Source organism: Symphalangus syndactylus, chromosome 11 (genome assembly GCF_028878055.3).
Source record: "Symphalangus syndactylus isolate Jambi chromosome 11, NHGRI_mSymSyn1-v2.1_pri, whole genome shotgun sequence".
Classification (NCBI taxonomy): domain Eukaryota; kingdom Metazoa; phylum Chordata; class Mammalia; order Primates; family Hylobatidae; genus Symphalangus; species Symphalangus syndactylus.
Window position 1 is genome coordinate 49,159,462 of NC_072433.2, and position 18,039 is coordinate 49,177,500.

Sequence of the window (18,039 nt, forward strand, 5' to 3'; positions counted from 1 at the left end):
ATGGCTTTGGGACAGTTTATTTACTCCAGAATGATAGAAAAATAAACCAGGATGGAGGGAGCATTAAGGTCAGGCAGTGCTGTTCTCCTTTCTAAAGGAAACACTTGACAAACTGAGCAAAGACAGTCATTTATTTTTATTAAAGTGTCTGCCTACAGCAGAGGCAAGACAGGTTATGTATGCTTCTCTGGAAACCCAAATCTTCTGCATTAATCTATAATGTTCCTACATGGCTGGATGGTCTGACAGCATTTCAGAGACTTCTGGCAGAGAGCAATAAGTTCTTCATTTTTCCGACAATTGTTTTTGCATGTCCCTTTAAGTTTGTCACATTTCTCATCAAAAAATGCATTCTTGGCTACACGAGGGAAGGAGCCATTTGGATTAATTCCCTTTTCAGGCATATATGTTTACCAGATACAGTTGTATGACTAGTTGGTGAAGATTTTTTCACAAGCTGTCATAGTGCCATATCCTACCGCTAGATGAGATGGTAGGGGACCTGATTTTTATCTGATATTTCAGTCTTGTAGTCACACAGGGTGAAATACCAGAAAGAATACATTTGTCTTCCAGCATTTGAGACCAAGCTGTGTAGGAGCTTTGGGAAATGTAAGCTACGGTTCTTTGATTGAAATCTATTGGGGATAATTATCAACTTGTTCCATAAACACCCCCAGAGGTTGCTAATTTTCCTGGTGCACTCTCAGAGGCTGCTACTTCGTGAGAGTAGAGCAAGAGCTGAGACTGAGGAGATAGCTCCACACCAGAGTGAAGGAAGGGATAAAGATATGTAAAGAAAATGAGTTTACTGTGGTAGATAGAAACTTGCTTGGAAGGCTCAGCCTGATTTCTCCTCCATATTCCACCAAAACATCGACTGTGGAAAGCTTGTGCTTTAGAGAAGGAGGGTGCAGCATGTTGGGAATGTTTTTCTAAGATTTTCTCAGTTCAATTTGCATAGAATTCCAGTTCCCACCTTAGGGCTTTATCAGTAGCAGTCCCAAGAGCAGCCTGCTTCAAGTTAAGGACAGACAGTATGTCTTATCAGGATCAACATTTTAGAGTTGCCCTATTTGTGTATACATAATGAAGGCATCAGATGTACAGAGATTGCATTTAATGTCTAAACTATAATGTATACACATTTAATGTCAACATTTAAAGGTGACTTATTCACATCTATGTAAAACTTACAGCCAGATGGATTAGTGCCAGCATATGCACTAATCCTTATCCAGGATCAGCACATCAGTTCATAAGTGAAAATACTCCACTATTTCAAAGCTTGATGAACGCTGGCTGTCAATGGCAGGGGTCTATGTTCTCTCTGCCCTACTGCAAGGCAGATACTAATATAATACTATACTATAGACTATAGTGTGGTATTGAGATAAAATCTTTTTGGTTTAATATAGTATTATAGTATAGCTTAGTATATACTATAAAAATACTAGTATTATAGTATATTCTAGAATAGTAGTGTATACTATAGTATTATACTAGTATATATGCTATACTATATTCTAGTGTATTATAGTAGTATATATACTATATACTAGTGTATTATACTAGTATACTATACTATATACTAGTGTATTATACTAGTATACTATACTATATACTAGTGTATTATACTAGTATATACACTATACTATATACTAGTGTATATACTAGTATAATACACTAGTAATAATATAGTATATACTATAGTATTATACTAGTATTATATACTATACTATACACTAGTGTATTATAGTACTATATATACTATACTATATACTAGAGTATTATAATAGTATACATACTACACTATATACTAGTAAATAACACTATATCTGGCCAGGTGCAGTGGCTCACACCTGTAATCCCAGCACTTTGGGAGGCTGAGGAGGGTGGATCAGGAGGTTAGGAGTTGGAGACCAGCATGACCAACATGGTGAAACCCCGTCTCTACTAAAAATACAAAAAATTAGCCAGGCATGGTGGCAGATGCCTGTAATCCCAGCTACTCAGGAGGCTGAGGCAGGAAAATCACGTGAACCCAGGAGGCAGAAGTTGCAGTGAGCTGAGATTGTGCCGCTGCACTCCAGCCCAAGGAACAGAGCGAGATTCTATTTCAAAAAAAAATATATATATATATATATAATATATACTAGTACAATACTATATAGTATATAATACTAGTATAATACCATACTGTAATACTAGTAAATAATTATAGTATATATTATGCTATACTATAATACTATACTAAACCAAAAAGATTTTCTCTAAATACTATTATAGTATAGCATTATACTCTAGTATATCTAATAGATAATTATTAGATTATCTAATAATTATATAACAAGTGTTATGTAATTATAGATAAGTATCTATAATTATATAATAATTATAGTAACTAATTATAATTTTATAATTACAGTATTATCTAACAGATAATTTTATAGTATTATCTAACAGATAATTTTATAATATATAACATCTTTTTTTGACTAATTATATAATGAGTGATCTGAAAAAGATACCTCTGGCCAGTTTCGAATGTGCATATCAAAACCAGTGGCCTGAATATGGCATAGGTCACTGTGGGTCCTAGATCCTCGTGTCCTGACACAGAATCTACTCTCACAGGCTTGTCACAAAACAGACCAGAGCTATGAGCAGCTGATGTGAAAAATTGAGCATTATACCTTGTATCGTATATCAGTGGCATCTGGCACAAATTGGGACTTACTGTGGGCTTTGAGAATCCCTTTCTTCAGCTCTCTGGAGGCTCACATGAGCCTGGTCTCATGCCTTAATTTTGGAGAGGATACAATTGGAGGCATTGGAGATTCCCAGGAGCAGGAGAAAGTGAAGAGAGTTTTGATATGGGAAGGGCGTCTTTAATGCCTCTTACTGTGGCAAGACAGTTGGGCTCCTACCCTGGCTTTGTTTTGGTTATCTATATGACTCTGAGAAACATTTAGCCCATCTGAGGCACAATTTCTGCATCTGTAACAAAATTTGTAAAATGGACCAGCAAACCCAAAAAGATTTTCTCTAACTGCCATTAAATTAGAGGTAAGACAGAGTTTTCCTTAAAGGCACTGGCACTGGAAGACTAGATGCATTTTATGTGAAGCTCTCATCACATTATGTGGCTTGATGATATGTGATCAAGGAATGGCAGTCCAAGCTATGCTGCTTTACCTGTTGCCATGACTGGCATGAATGCATAGGTGTCTCTAAGCTCAGATCCTTACCCGTCTCTCCTCTTTACCTGTCTCAATCTCTACCATAACTACATTTTAAAAGGTTCATAGACTGCTATCCTTGTTTTTAATTTTTTCTCAATTTTTGTTTTTGTTAGTGAGCATGAGACTGAATGCCAAAAGGCATCTTTCCTGGCCTTCTTTTATTCTTTCAAACCTGTGACAGCCCCTCCTAGATAACAATGTAAAATGTAAAGGAATTACAGAAGAGGCGTTGGGGGATATCACCTCTTGTAGTAGATGGGTTGATCACACTCAGGCATTCACTGAAGGGGACCCTCTCTCTGGGACAGCACCTCTGATCACCTTCCCTCTAAAGATGCCCATTTTACCTGGGGTCAGAAAGAAGAGCACAGCAAAGAGAAAGAGGAAAGTCCTCATGACTGGGAGTGTCTTGAGAGATCAGCACCGCGTCCATGAGGAGAAAGAAGCAAACACCCACATTTATACATTTCTCCAGATCAAGTAACATCTCGATCAGTGAGGCTTAGCAGAAATGAGAGGATTTCCATGCTCTGCTGCGCAGAGCCCAGCCAACCTCAGTGGGTGTCACTCAGTCTACAGCTCATCATTTTTCTGACTCTGGAAAGTTTTCAAGAAGGAAAGTGGGGATGAAGGGAGGAAAGAGTAGGGCAGACACGGAAAAAATAAAAAAATCTGGAGTCTAGCAGTTTGGTTTCTAATCCTGGCTGTGCTCCTGAACAGCTTTGGTTTACTCATATGTAAAATGAGAGTAATTATACAATATCTCAATGTATTGTTAAGAGCTGATGAACCGTAGTGAGGTGGAATCTGAATTCCAGATTCAGTCTTTTTGAGCTTTGTAAACTTGGCAAAGGGCTTGACGTAAGCATGTATTTGTTAAAAAATGTGAACCTTGCTGTATGCTGCACGCTTTTGGTGCTTGGTCCTGTCATGCTGCCCACCTGTATCATGGCACTGTTGACACAGCAAGGGGCTGGCAACAACAATGCCTTGCCCTAGACACTCAGGGCTTAGCCATTCAACTCCAGTCCTCTGCATATTCACACCCAGGTCACTGTGAGGTGGATGGTTGCTGGAAGGGGATCATAAGGGGGAGGCCAGGTGGGGCCCAGAGTGCCAAAAGTGAGGGACGAGTGGCTAAGAATACTGCCAGGAAGGTGAAAAGGGGAAGGTGGTCTGGAGTGCACATAAGCCATGCTTCCAAAGTCCCAGAGCATGCTCCACTGTCTCAACAGTCTTATTTACAATGCATATATTCAAAGGTAAAGTTATTAAGACTTTCAACACAGTGACTACAGAGCATTAAACCCCAAGTTGAGGCAGGGAGCTGTGACTTCACTGGGCATTTGTCCAGGTGGCTGGTCCTGATGCAGGCTATACAAAATGCCTGAAAGTTGAAAGCCTGGAGACTCGGCCCTATCTCCTATGTATACAGGCATTAGCTTGGATTCTGAATCTGAATTGTTTGCAAGTCACAGCAGCAACATAAAAATGAGTGCCTTCCTGCATAGGTCAGAAAAAGTTCATGGTGAATTAATGTACTTGAGAAAGGTTTACAGAATACTTGAGCTCAAGGCTGAATAGAGAGAAATGTGCATGTAGTACTAGTGATAGTAGCCAGAAGCTCTGCTAAGCACTTTATATACCTTGTCTCAGTCAAGTCTCTCAAGTATCTGTGACTAAGTACCGTAATTGTATCTTCATTTTAAGGGTTAGGAAACTGAGGTTCATCAAATTAAGCAACCTATCCAAGGTCATATACTTTGTAAGTCATACACTTTGTAGTCTGTATTTTAAAATTATTCTACTTTACATTACAGAAATGAAGAAGAGAATATTGCATAAATATAGGCAACAGGGTAGGAATCAGCAGGACTTATCTGAAGGGAAGATAGTGACATAAATCTTGCTTTTCATTCCATGTTTTTATGTGTGTGTGTGTGTGTTTTGTTTTTCTTTGTTTTTTTGTTTTTTTGAGACAGGATCTCGCTCTGTTGCCCAGGCTGGAGTGCAGTGGCATGCTCATGGCTCACTGCAGCCTTAAACTGCTGGCTCAGGCACTCCCCCCATATCAGCCTCCCAAGTGGCTGTGACTACAGGTACATGCCACCATGCCCAGTGAATTTTTTAAAAATGTTTTGTGTGGAGACAAGATCTCACTGTGTTGTTCAGGCTGGTCTCGGAACACCTGGGCTCAAGCAATCCACCTGCCTTAGGCTCCCAAAAAGCTATGATAATAGACATAAACCACCCATCTGGGCCAGTACTCATGTCCTTCATGAATTTAAAATATGCAGTAATTATGGCTTTGGTGTGTGAAGTCATACCTTACAGGAAAGGGGACTCAGAGCTAACTTGACAAAATGATTGCTACCCTTCCTTTTCTCCCTGTGATACTTGTAGACAATAAAAATGAAAGCTAGAAAAGTGAGAGTCCACATTTATTGAGTTCTTACATGGTACCAGGCCTCCTTCCAAGCATTCTACCTGTTCAAAACACTTTTGCATTATAATCATACTAGATTCTTAAAAAACCTTGAGAGGCAGGCAGAATTTGCAAGTGGGTTCTTATTTGCTTCCAGAAAACAGAAGCTGGAAGAGATGAAAGGGGTCACTAGCTTCTGGCCCCTGCATTAATATGGTGGAAACTCGCATGGCACCTGCTCTTTCAACCTCTAGCCTGGTGTTCTTTCCACTACACCAGTTAGACTCCCCAAAATAAAAGGCTTTCTGGATGCCAAGGGTTATTATCCATGATATCATCCCTTGATCCTGGGAAATGGAGCATATAATTGTGTTTTATTGATTCACTTCACTGATCGAGAGCATCTCCTCATTACTTTTAAATAAAAATGAGCCTCTCATTTGGGTGTTCTCAAGGAAATCCCAATCTGTATTCTGAAGAGTCTTCCCTGAAGATGGCCCTGATCAGGAAGACATTTTATTTTCTATTTGCTGTGTTCTTCATTTTGGTTCAACTGCCATCAGGTAAATAAAAATGGATGGGATTTTGATTGGGCAGATTATAAAGCCTGATGATTCTTCTCTATTTGACCTTAATGGTCAAGCTCTCATGGCACCTGTCATGGGAATTTCTTAGACCTACACTGATATTTTCTAAGAGCAAACAGCATATAGTGTATTTTTTTTTGTAATTTGTTTTTGCTGGTTACCTGGAATGCTGGCCTTGAGAAATAGAATAAACATTGCAACTGTCTGATCTACTGTCTCCTGTTCTGCTATGTCACACGTGGAGTTGGGAATGTTTTATACAGTGTTAATTCCTGTGTTGATTTTAATTTTCAAAATGTATTTTGTTTTCAGTTTAGGGTGCCAGGCAGGACTTGATTTTTCCCAACCATTTCCCTCGGGTAAGTTAAATCTCTTGTATATAATTATTTTCTCTCTTAGGAACTCTGGCTCCGTTAGCTCTCTCTGATGTCTGGAGGCAAAGAGGGGACAGAGATAGTGGCGGAAATAGAATTTTCTGAAAAACGAGTTCACTAACTTATCTTCTTCTCTTTCTCTTGTTCCAAGTATAATATTTGGATATTTTGGATTTCACAGAAAAATATCTTTGTGACTGGACTGTAATTTGGTCATAGAGATTTGGACTCAGTGGCTTTTCCCACTAGCTCTTGGTGCTCATTAAACCAAGTTCTTAGATTTATTGTTGTACCAGTCAATTAGCACTGCTCTGTGAAAATGCCTGCCCATCTCTTGCAAGCTCTGCTGCTAAGTCCGGTAACAATATATGTCACAAATTCATGAGGTTAGTTGAAGGAAGCTCAAATTAAAGAGTGAGGTTGCCTCAATGAAAACTCAGCACCATTGCAGAAAAGCTATTCATAGCAAATAGCCCCCAGATCTTTTCTTCTTCTTTGAAGTCATCTTATACAGAAAGAAAGCACATTGTAAACAAAACTAAAAGAAATATTGTAGACAAAGTTGAAAAGGTTTTAGACAGAATTTCAAAGTGAGAAATATTAAGGTTGCTACTAGTCCTGGAGTGTTTGCTCTGTACCAGGCATCCTGTTAAAAACTTTACATGGACTTTGTCGTGTAATCCTCAAAACAGTCCTATCTGGTAGGTATTATTATAATGAAAATATTTGCATATAATAGTCCATCTGATCCCTAAACTGATTTAAAAATGTAGTCAGGTGCTTCTAGAATGGCCACTGGACAAATGAGAATGTGGACCTTAACCTGCCCGTTACTAGGCGCGAACTAGAGTTGAGCCTAAATTTCTTAACTTCATCTTCAAGGATCTTTCCAAAACCACAATATACCCCTCCCATTTTTTGTCTAGCAAACTTCACAGTCACATCAGGTATGTATTTTTATAGTTCTGTAATATGTATGTCTCTTTGTCCGTCTGTGGTTTACTCTTGATCCCTGCAAGATTATAAACACTTGGAGAGTAGGAATTGTGATGATCTGTTGCTTAAAAATTAACTCTCCTCAACTCCCTACAGCAAAAAGCAGAAACTATTTTTGAAAAATCTGGGCTGGTTCTTGAAAATATTTTTTGTAATTATACATACAAACTCTCCCTTATTCTTTGGTGGTCTTTGACATGTTCCCCATTTCTAGACATTTCCTGGAAAGCTCCCTCAGCAGCTCTTTCTTGGCCAGGTGAGTTTGCCGTCTTTGAGTCGTGCAAGATCAGTCAGGGAAAATGCAGGAAGGAGTGCTTGGAGAATGAGAAGCCCGGTGGAAATTGCAGGCTGAACTTTCTCTGCTGCAGACAGAGTATCTGACAAACCGGACCAGCACACTTCTGGCCTTAGAAGCAAACCTGGATATTCAAAGAAGTTCAAGAGAAGTTATGTGGCTTATCCAAATCATACAGTGAGTGAGTCTCAGAATCATTCTCATTTCTTTCTTTCTTTGTTTTGTTTTATTGCTTATTTTTTAGAGATGACTTTTCTTTTTTGAGATGGAGTCTCACTCTGTTGCCTAGGCTGGAGTGCAGTGGCTCGATCTTGGCTCACTGCAACCTCCATCTCCTGGGTTCAAGCGATTATCCTGCTTCAGCCTCCCAAGTAGCCGGGACTACAGGTGCACACTGCCATGCCTGGCTAATTTTTGTATTTTTACTAGAGACGAAGTTTCACCATGTTGGCAAGGCTGGTCTCGATCTACTGACCTCAGGTGATCCACTCGCCTCGGCCTCCAAAAGTGCTGGGATTATAGGCATGAGTCACCATGCTGGGTGAGATGACCTTTAAAAAAAGTCAAGACATGAGTGTGTACCTAGTATCTGCTGAATCAGATACCACTACTATGTATTTGTAGAGTACCTCATAATTTATGAAATATTTTCCATACTTCTCTCATATGACTCATGATTACCTTATGAGATAGGTTTTATTACTCCTATTTACATTTGAAAATATTGAGGCTCAAGAGGCTGTTAGTTCTTCAGAGCCATAGCTAGGATCCAGTAACTGGTGTGCATATTGCTGTCATGTTTTGTGTATCCGTCTGTATGTACTAACTATGTTAATGGAGTAATAATTCTAACAAATATAATACATTATTTTTGTATTCACATTATTTCTTGGTTTGCCTAAATATTGTCATTCATTGATTCTAGTACTTATGGTGTACTTACCTGTGAAAGAAAATGATTAGAAATTAACTTAAAATGTTCAACACAGAATGTGCATAAATTGTTGACTGTGTAACTTTCGCCTTGTGAAATAAAACCCAGCCTCACAAAATAAAGGTCAAAATTAAACCAGTCCTATGACCAGTGACTTGAACTTGGTTACTTAGTTTTAACGTATAAAATTAAACAATGTTTTCTTTAACTTTTGGGCCTATTGTTTGTCTCTTTGTGCTCAAATCTGTTCCTTGTTTTTTTCTGCTTTGCTGAGTAAAATGGGAACTATTAAATGCAAACTACATTTTCTAGGCTTCCTGACTTCTGGCTGGTTTTGGTCAATGTTTCTCCTAGGAGAATGGGAGATTGAAGAAGGAAGGACAATGTGTATTTCTCCCTGACTCCCTCTCTTCTCCAGCAGTGGCTCTTCCTGCTCAGCAAAGCCCCTGCTTTTCTGTCTTCTGCTCTCACTTAGCAGTCCCACTGCAAGGTTAGTTTCTGCCAGCCAGTGCTGCTCCCAGGCTCACACAAATCCTTCTGTTTTTTCTCAAACCTTAGGGCAGTGGGAGATTTCAGCTGTGACTATCAGTAGGGTTGCCTCATTGTTCCCGCTTTGCATTGCCATCTTTTCCAACACTTTATTTGTACATATTAAATTCTTTCTATAGAACTATCCATTGGGGGAACCCTTTTAATACTTGATTGGTTCAATTTTTAGATTCACTCTATTTACATATGATCCACTGGTTTCCAAAAGAGATTTGAAACACAGCCTTCAAGAAGCCTACAGTGCTTCCTTCATTTATACAGGAATTACCCCAGGGAAGTGGGAAGTGGGGTATTTGGTCTTAAGAGTCCAGTTTACAGTAATTATCTGCTGGCAGATGCTCCTCCTCCCCAGGTCTCCACAGCGCAAATGCAGCTGCTAGCTTACAGAACACCATGAAACTGGAATACTACTTACTCATTCCAAATACTGCATTGCTTTATCCTTTAAAAATGCTCTGGAACCTAGTTGAAGTTTCTTTTAATAAAAGATTCACGTGAGTGTCTCAGAGTCATACAAAGTGGTAGACCAGTAGCTGTGCCCTGGAATTACCTCACTAATGACCTCATGTAGCATCCAGATGGCAGCTGCAGAGGACACCTCCCACAGGTGCTCGCCTAGTCACAAATTATTCCCTTTCATGCAGGCCAAGTCTCACTAGTGCAAGCCTCCATAACAACTGTTTTAGTACTCATTGGGTGGTTAAGTTAAAAATCAAAAGCTTAAAAAGCCAGTGCCCTGATATAAAGGCTGAATGTAACAAGCCCACCAAGAGTTTTGCTTAGGCCTTTCCTGGACCTTAAAGCATGACAAAATAATGGAGGAGTTCTTAACAGGACCCATTTAGGATTAAATATGTTCATAGGAGGTCTGAAGGAACTCCCCAAACATCAGTGATTTAGCAGGAGAAAAGATAAGGGTAATAACCCCTGCACCTGGACCCATTTAGATTAAGTACATTTACTGAGGCTCCAGAGGAAGGTCTTCGGGACTCAGACCTTAGTTATAGATTAAAGGAAGTTAATAACTTATGTCTTTGGATGAAAGCACACTTGCACATAGACATATAGCTTAGAAGGTATATAAGCTCTGGAAATCTTTGTAATTTTAAGTTGGTCTGGTGATAATTTCCAGGCCTTCTCCCTATAACTGGTTGCAGAAATAAAAACTCTTTTCCTCCCCAGTTTATTTGCATCTCGTTATTGGGCTGTGAGGAATAGCAGCCCGACCCTCAGTTTGGTCCAGGAACACTTTTCCTTTACACTTTAGATTCATGGAAACAAAGAGACTGAAAGTAAGAGGATGGAAACAGGTTTGCCATATAAACAATAACCAAAAGAGAGCTGTAGTGGCTATACCAATAGTGCACAAAACAAACTTTAAGACAAAATTGGTACTAAAGATTAAGAAGGGCATTTTATAATGTTAGCGAGTTAATCTATTAGGATAATAGAACAAGTATAAACACATGCACCTAACAACAGAGTGCCAAAATACATGAAGGGAAAATTGACAGAATTGAAAGGAGAAATGGAGAATTCAATAGTAATAGCAGGAGACTTTAATATACCACTTTTAATAATAGAAAAAGATTAGCAAGGAAATACAAGATTTGAACAGCACCGTAAAACAATTAGACCTCGAAGTCATCTGTGGAACACTGCACCAATTACAGCAAAATACACATTCTTCTTCTGTTAGCATGAAATATTCTTTAGAATAGACTGTATGTTAGATTTAAAAACAAGCTCCCTCAATACATTTAAAAGGATAGGAATCATACAAATTGTGTTATCTGAACAAAATGGGATAATAGAAAGAAATTTGGGAAAGTCATAACTATGTGGAAATTAAACAACACAAGTGTGAATAAATGATAGATCAAAGCAGAAAACATAAGGTAACATAGAAAATACTTTAAAAAGAACCCCCAAAACACTTTAAAATACGCAACACAACAGCAACTTACCAAAACTGTGAGATGCAGCTAAAACAATGCTTAAAGGAAAATTTATGGTTGTAAATGCCTGTATTTACAAAGAAGATAGATTTAAAATCAATAAATTATCTTCCATCTCAAGAAAATTAAAGAAGAGCCAATTAACCCAAAGCAAGCAGAAGGAAGAAAACAATAGAGTGGAAATAAATGAAATAGAGACTAAGAAAACAATAGAATAAATCAACACAGCAAAACTTTATTTTTTGAAATGATCAACAAAATTGACAAGCCTCTAACTAGACTGACTAAGAAAAAAAGAGAATACTCGTATTACTAAAATCATGAGTGAAAGAGAAGTTTTACAAATGATCTTACAATTTTTTTAATATTATAAAGGAATACTATAAACAATTGTATGGCAACAATTTTGATAACCTAGATGAATAAATGCCTAGAAATGCATACATATCAAACCTAATCCAAGAAGAAATAGGAAGTCTAAAATGGACCTATAACAAATAAAGCCCATGAATTGATAATAATAACACTAACAAAAATCCCACATAGTAAAACCCAGGGCCAAATGGCTACACTGGAACATTGTAAACATGTTACTCCATTTTATTCTGCCTTGATTTTTTTTTTCAGACAGGGTCTCACTCTGAAGCTCAGGCTGCAGTGCAGTGGTATGATCTCGGCTCACCCCATCCTCTGCCTCCAGGGCTCAAGTGATCCTCCCACCTCAGCCTCCTGAGTGGCTGGGACCACAGGTGCCTGCCACCATGTCCAGTTAATTTTTTATGTTTTGTAGAGATAGGGGTCTCATTATTTTGCCCAGGCTAGTCTCAAACTAAACTCCTGGCTCAAGTGATCTGCCCACCTTGGCCTCCTCAAGTGCTGGGATTACAGGCATGAACCACCTCACCTGGCCTGGCTTGCATATTTTTCGATGAGAAGTTTGCTGCAGTTATTCTGTCATCTTTCTACAGGCAGGAGGCATGTATGTCTTCTCTGTTGACAAAGGTAGAGGATGTTTTTCGTTTTTGTTTTTTAATGTGCTTCCTTCTCCTAGTTCTCCTAGCTTTAATATTTTGTTTTGCATCTTTTTAGATTGTTTATTCACCAGTGCTGTTCAAACAACTGTTGTTCTTCCTTAATTAAAAAATTAAGACTTTCTTTTCCATATAAGAGAAAGATTCTTGCAAGCTTTTGTTCTCTCTCACAGTGGCTCCTGTTCCCCTCACCCAACTTACACTGTGAAATATTCTAATCCTTTTTGTGAGCACCTGCTGAGTCTACGGAGAAGACATTAGAAGTTGGTGTGAATTTCTCTTTTGTCTGTGACCCCGGATGTTTATATTGTTTCTCTAGTTTATGCTTGCTCTTAGCAATTCTTTACAGACTTTACCTGAAATCTTTTAAATCGTATTCTGAGGGTAATCTGCTTCAGGTAAGCAAGCACTCATGGTCTTTATTTTTGGAGGTTCCTATCTTTTCTTATATGTGTAGTTAGGTGGCTGACTTGTGACCTTAGCTTTCCGATGAGTTCAAGAAACTGAATATTTGCAATTCGCCATGTGTTTTGCTGTGTATTTGTTTCATGTGGGATGATTTTCTTTATGTATTTTTACATCTTAAGCAGAAGCCATTCTTCATTTAACAAGACATTTACTTTCTTTAAGAGATACAGAAATACTTATATTTTCTGCTAATTCTTCTGTCAATTTTGGTAAGTTAAATTTTTGAGAGAATTTTTCTATTTTATGTAAGTTGTGAAATGTTTTGGCATATACATGTTGACAAAATTTTTATATTAGTTTATTGTTTCTTGGATCTGTAGTGATAACTTCTTTTTCATTTATTCTGCATACTTGGGCTTACATTGTTCCCTTTTCTAAGGTTCGCAGAGCATAATTTTAAGTCATAGATTTAAGCATTTCTTCTTTTCTACAATAAGTATTTGGATACAAATTTCTTTTGAAGTTATTGTTTTGTTGTGTTCCACAAAATTTGATATATAGAAATGCTTTCCAATTATTCTCATTATTTATTCTTAGATACAAACACAATCTAGAATTATGTTGCTTTATTTCCACATATTTGGAAATATCCTAAATAGCTTATTTTATAGATTTCCAATTTAATCCCTTTGTGGTGAGAAATATACTCTGAAGAATTTAAATGTTTTTAAACACATCAATATTTGTTTTATGGCCTAGCATATGGTTTATGAATGTATCAAATGTACTTGAAAAAATGTGTATTTTGCAGTTGTCTTATGATATGTTCTACAAATATCAATGTAGTCAATGGAATGGAGGTATTGTTCAGATCATGCATGACTTTGCTAAATTTTCCCTGTGTTCTATCAGTTGCTGAGAGAGTGGTGTAAAAATTTTCTACTATGAATATAGGAGTGTCTATTTCTCCCTTTAACTAAATCAAATAATATAAAAACATGTTAATGGTTTTTATGTATTTTTGATGGATTAACCCTTTTCTCCTTAAGCAACAGCACTCCATGCAATACAGCGAGACCCTGTCAAAAAAAAAAAAAAAACCTGCACATGTACTCCTGAACTTAAAATTAGAAGTTTTTTTTTGTTTGTTTTAATTATTATTTTAAGAATAGATTTTATGTAAAATCATGTACTAGGAAAAGGATGGTGGCTATATATCTTATAGACATGGTAATACTTGAGATAAGACTTGAAGGAAAAATGAAAGAAGTCTAAGCAGAGACACAGAATAGCATATTCCAGGCAGAAAGGCAGGGTTCTCTGCATTTCTCTCCCATAAATGTGATTTAGTTAAAATCTGATCCATCAGCCCACACATTAATCATTGGAGCATGGAAAATAGTACGTTCCCAATGAACATTACAAACCAAGGATGACTTCCAGCCCCTTCAGGGCAGTAGAACATATTTTAATCAATGTCCCTTGATAAAAGAGCTTGATTCCAGCTACTGCACTTCCTTCATCAGCTCTGCACTGATGCCTGGAGCCATGAAAATATTTTTCTTTATTTTTGCTGCTCTCATTCTTCTTGCTCAAATTTTCCAAGGTAAGAGGGAAATTCTTTTGGTAGTAGAGATGACAGTCTGCTCAGGATCTGTCTTTTGAGAAGAAAGCTCAATTTTTACAAAGTTGAAGATTCCAAGGCAAACCAGTCACTGAAAATCTTTTCCTGAGCTCAGACACAAAACAATGGGACCACACTGACTGGGACCATCTCCAACCATAATAATATCTCGTCAACTTCCCTGACAGCTCTGCCAAGGAATTCAGACTTCTTTGTACTTTTAGATCTCTTTCCTCCTTTCGTAATCTGCAATGCAGTTTCAGCATATTCTTTCTTATTTTTTTATTTTTTTGAGACGGAGTCTTGCTCCGTCACCCAGGCTGGAGTGCAGTGGCAGGATCTCGGCTCACTGCAAGCTCCACCTCCAGGGTTCATGCCATTCTCCTGACTCAGCCTCCCGAGTAGATGGGACTACATGCACCCGCCACCATGCTCGGCTAATTTTTTTGTATTTTTAGTAGAGCGAGGGTTTCACCGTGTTAGCCAGGATGGTCTCAATCTCCTGACCTCATGATCCTCCCTCCTTGGCTTCCCAGAGCCTTGGGATTACAGGCATGAGCCACTGCATCTGGCCAAGTTCAGCATATTCTAAAATGATTGCATTAAAATGAAAACAAATTCTCCAAGGCAAATGCTAATATTTGTTAAGTTAGGGAAATACAGCCTTTGTAAACTAAATTAAATTAAAGTTATGTTACTAGATTCTTAGACAGCTAATTTTTTTTCATGTCTGAGTCATTGGTCCAAATCTCTTATCCATATATTATTGCAGACTTCTTGGCTTTCACACACTGGTTGAAAATTACACCATTAAAACCACTAAACGAACATCTTGCTTACTATTCTCTTAAGTCTTTGCGTCTTTGAGATTCTCTTTGCTTGTTACAATGACGACTCTGTTCCTAAGAAATGTTTATGTCTGTACCTCCTCAACTATCCTTTGTTCCTTCTGTTGTGGAGCTTTTCCTATTAGAGATTCTCCATGCATCATGAAGCCCCCAGTCTGCTCCTTCATGGCTCCTGAATTTCTACATTTCTTTATTGCGCATGCTGTCCTCAGTAGTCCTAGAAAACCAATAGATATTGAATGTGTGCTAACCACTTGTAAGAAATTGTTCTGTCCACTATGATAAAGGTAGGTAAAATGAAGAGGTAAAAATATAATTAAAGCATGGACATTGACCTTAATTTGCTTGAAGTTGTTAGTCTATTCCTTCTGTGTTGTTTGAAAATAGGCTGCCTGCAGTGGTAAATAAGCTTTCAATACATTTAACATGTATAAGTAAGTGTATTCAACGAAACAGGAAAATTGACAAATAACTTTAATATGAAACAGTTTTCACAAGTGCCATAAAGATGCAAAGTATAAAGAGAAGTCATAGATGTGGAAACTTGGTTCTACCTAGGAAATACAGAAAGGCTTCCTGGGAAGTAGTATTCGTTTTGCACATTTGGAAATAGGCAAGACTAGAACTAAAGAACAGAGCCAAGGAACAATGTCTCCATGGAAGTTTCAGTGACTCCATGAAAGTCTCAGTTGTAAAATCAGTTCCCGATTTTCTGCCCTCGGCATCTTTTCGTAGATGTCAGACAATGCTCCAGAATAGATAAACTCATTTTAAATTGTCTTCTCCATCCACTTTAATCAGTACTCCAATTTGTTCAGATCAGTCTATAGATGTGGATGCCTAATAGCTCCCTGTCCACAAAACTCATCTCAGGTATATTTGAATTACAATAATAAGCATAGTTTGGGCACAAATTAGAACCACCACCATCAGCATAATCACATAGAATCTCAGAGTTAGAAGTGAATTTAATGATCAATATAAAAGGTAATAAACATAGATTATTAGGCCAAACTATATGAGTTTGGATCTCAGTGCTAATCTTTATAAGCTGTATGCACCCTGTGTTTTACTTTCCATTCTATAAATGATAATAATAATAGCATTCTTTTGAAGATGAATAAACTTGTTATATTAATTAGAAACTAACTTGTTTTAATAAAGAATCTTAATGATAGAGTGACTGAAGGAAGACAAAACCTTATTTCTCTTTCATGTAAAAGTCCAAAAATAGCTAAGTTGATTAGGTGAAGGTAGAGGGTTCCTTTTCACCAAGTTATGTTGTGATTTGGGCTGAAGTTCAACCCTACCATCCTAAACAGTTGACCATTTTATTTGGTTCCACAGATATTCTAACAGGCAGGGTTAGAAAGTATAGAACCCGATTAAGATTACATAGAAGCAGCTCACATCATTCCACTCCTTTTCATTTTTCCAAATTTGTTCATGTGGACATATAGAAATAGGAAGCTAGGAGCTGAAGTGATTAGCTAAGTATTCATGTGTCCAGCTAAACCCAGAGGTTCTATGACTAAAAGTCTGAAGGTAAAAATGACTGCTTTGGGACAGTTTAACAATCTCTCTGTATAACTGCTTGGGCAGTGGCAGGCACATACTCTATGCTATGTTAGAGTTTACCATTGTTTGTCATTTGTTCTGCTTATTTTTTGTTCTCTGCCCTGATTCGGTATTGAACACCCTATACATGCATATACGTATATACATGCATATACACGTATATACATGTATATATATATATGTGTGTGTGTGTGTGTGTGTGTGTGCATCAACTGATTGTCCAGATACCTGATAAATTTCAGCGATCTGTAGTTCACAGTATCCCAAGTTCAACTTCGGATTATTCAAAAATTTCTCCTTAATTTGAGCAGAAATCTAAGTCCCTGCAATTTCTTTGCATTAGTCTTTGCCTTAACTTGGCACTAACAAAATATATTCCACATGATAATATTTCAGATATATGGCAGCTAATATGTACTGTTTCTCCCCCAAAGTTGTTATTTCCACGATTAAACATTACTCCTTTCGAGAATAACTGCTACTTCTTCCACTATTTTTTCCTAAGAATGTATCTTACCAATTAAAAAAGATTCCTGTTTTGACATATTTTTTCCTCTTCAACCTAATCTCTGTTATGAATGAATACACATTGCCTATGTCTCTCTAAATTTGCTTGCCAGAGCTAAATACAAGATTCCATTGGTGTTCTTTGCACAGTAAATTGAGAAGGACTAGCCTCAAGTTGTTTATCTTTCTACCTAAAACTATGAGACTCCGAAATCATATGCCAGGCCATATGATCTACTATTGGTCTGCCTATAATGTAACAGAACAATCTTTAACTTTTGCTATAAATCAGAGACTATTTGGAGACATGAAAACAAAATCCGTTGGTAAGGATTGTTCACTGGAATTAGAAAGTATTTTGTCACCTTCCTTGGAAGAAACATTCTGTTTCTGTACAGGCTAGATACGATCTTGACATATGAAAATCTTTTCGGTTTTTTCCAATTGGCTATTTAATAAGGACATTGAATATATTGTACCAGGGGTCTGAGCTCATACATGACTGTTCAGGTAACATCTGATTTTTCTAATTTCTAGGTGTATAGTCTGTGTCTCTAGGAGTTATGGTAATGAGGAAGTCTGAATTTGGCCTGGGCAATGTAATTTTATCTTACAGTTACTAATTACTAGATAACTAAAGACAAATTTCTTTCTTTACTTAGCCAGGACAGCAATTCACA

General features: G+C 37.5%; 3 protein-coding genes across 3 annotated transcripts in view; 2 read left to right on the plus strand and 1 right to left on the minus strand.

The window, feature by feature from the left end:
- Positions 1-209: 209 nt before the first annotated feature.
- On the minus strand, positions 210-3,641 carry LOC129457806 (beta-defensin 106A-like). The gene is made up of 2 exons (XM_055233306.1): positions 3,593-3,641; positions 210-358 (listed from the first exon to the last, which is right to left on the minus strand). The coding sequence occupies exons 1-2, from the start codon at positions 3,639-3,641 to the stop codon at positions 210-212; spliced, it is 198 nt and encodes a 65-aa protein (XP_055089281.1).
- Positions 3,642-6,145: 2,504 nt separating this feature from the next.
- LOC129457775 (beta-defensin 105A-like) lies at positions 6,146-8,008 on the plus strand. The gene is made up of 3 exons (XM_055233266.2): positions 6,146-6,233; positions 6,575-6,616; positions 7,884-8,008. Exons 1-3 carry the CDS (start codon positions 6,164-6,166, stop codon positions 8,006-8,008), a joined length of 237 nt encoding a protein of 78 aa, XP_055089241.1. The 5' UTR covers positions 6,146-6,163.
- Positions 8,009-14,187: 6,179 nt separating this feature from the next.
- Positions 14,188-18,039, plus strand: part of LOC129493067 (beta-defensin 107A) — a 4,152-nt gene continuing 300 nt past the window's right edge. Inside the window, exons 1-2 of the mRNA XM_055298751.2 lie at positions 14,188-14,408; positions 18,022-18,039. The exon at positions 18,022-18,039 is cut by the window's right edge and continues 300 nt beyond it. Of these exons, the coding sequence (XP_055154726.1) occupies positions 14,339-14,408; positions 18,022-18,039 (88 nt within the window). The 5' untranslated portion in view covers positions 14,188-14,338. The remainder of the gene's footprint in view (positions 14,409-18,021) is intronic.

What these genes read in the sequence shown, in the direction of transcription:
- LOC129457806 (XM_055233306.1), bottom strand. Translation starts at nt 3,641, where the DNA reads ATGAGGACTTTCCTCTTTCTCTTTGCTGTGCTCTTCTTTCTGACCCCA. An exon ending in GCTCTTCTTTCTGACCCCAG is followed by an intron (nt 359 to 3,592) that starts GTAAAATGGGCA and finishes TCCCTCGTGTAG; the next exon opens with CCAAGAATGCATTTTTTGAT.
- LOC129457775 (XM_055233266.2), top strand. Translation starts at nt 6,164, where the DNA reads ATGGCCCTGATCAGGAAGACATTTTATTTTCTATTTGCTGTGTTCTTC. An exon ending in TTTGGTTCAACTGCCATCAG is followed by an intron (nt 6,234 to 6,574) that starts GTAAATAAAAAT and finishes TTTTCAGTTTAG; the next exon opens with GGTGCCAGGCAGGACTTGAT. An exon ending in TTCCCAACCATTTCCCTCGG is followed by an intron (nt 6,617 to 7,883) that starts GTAAGTTAAATC and finishes TTTCTTGGCCAG; the next exon opens with GTGAGTTTGCCGTCTTTGAG.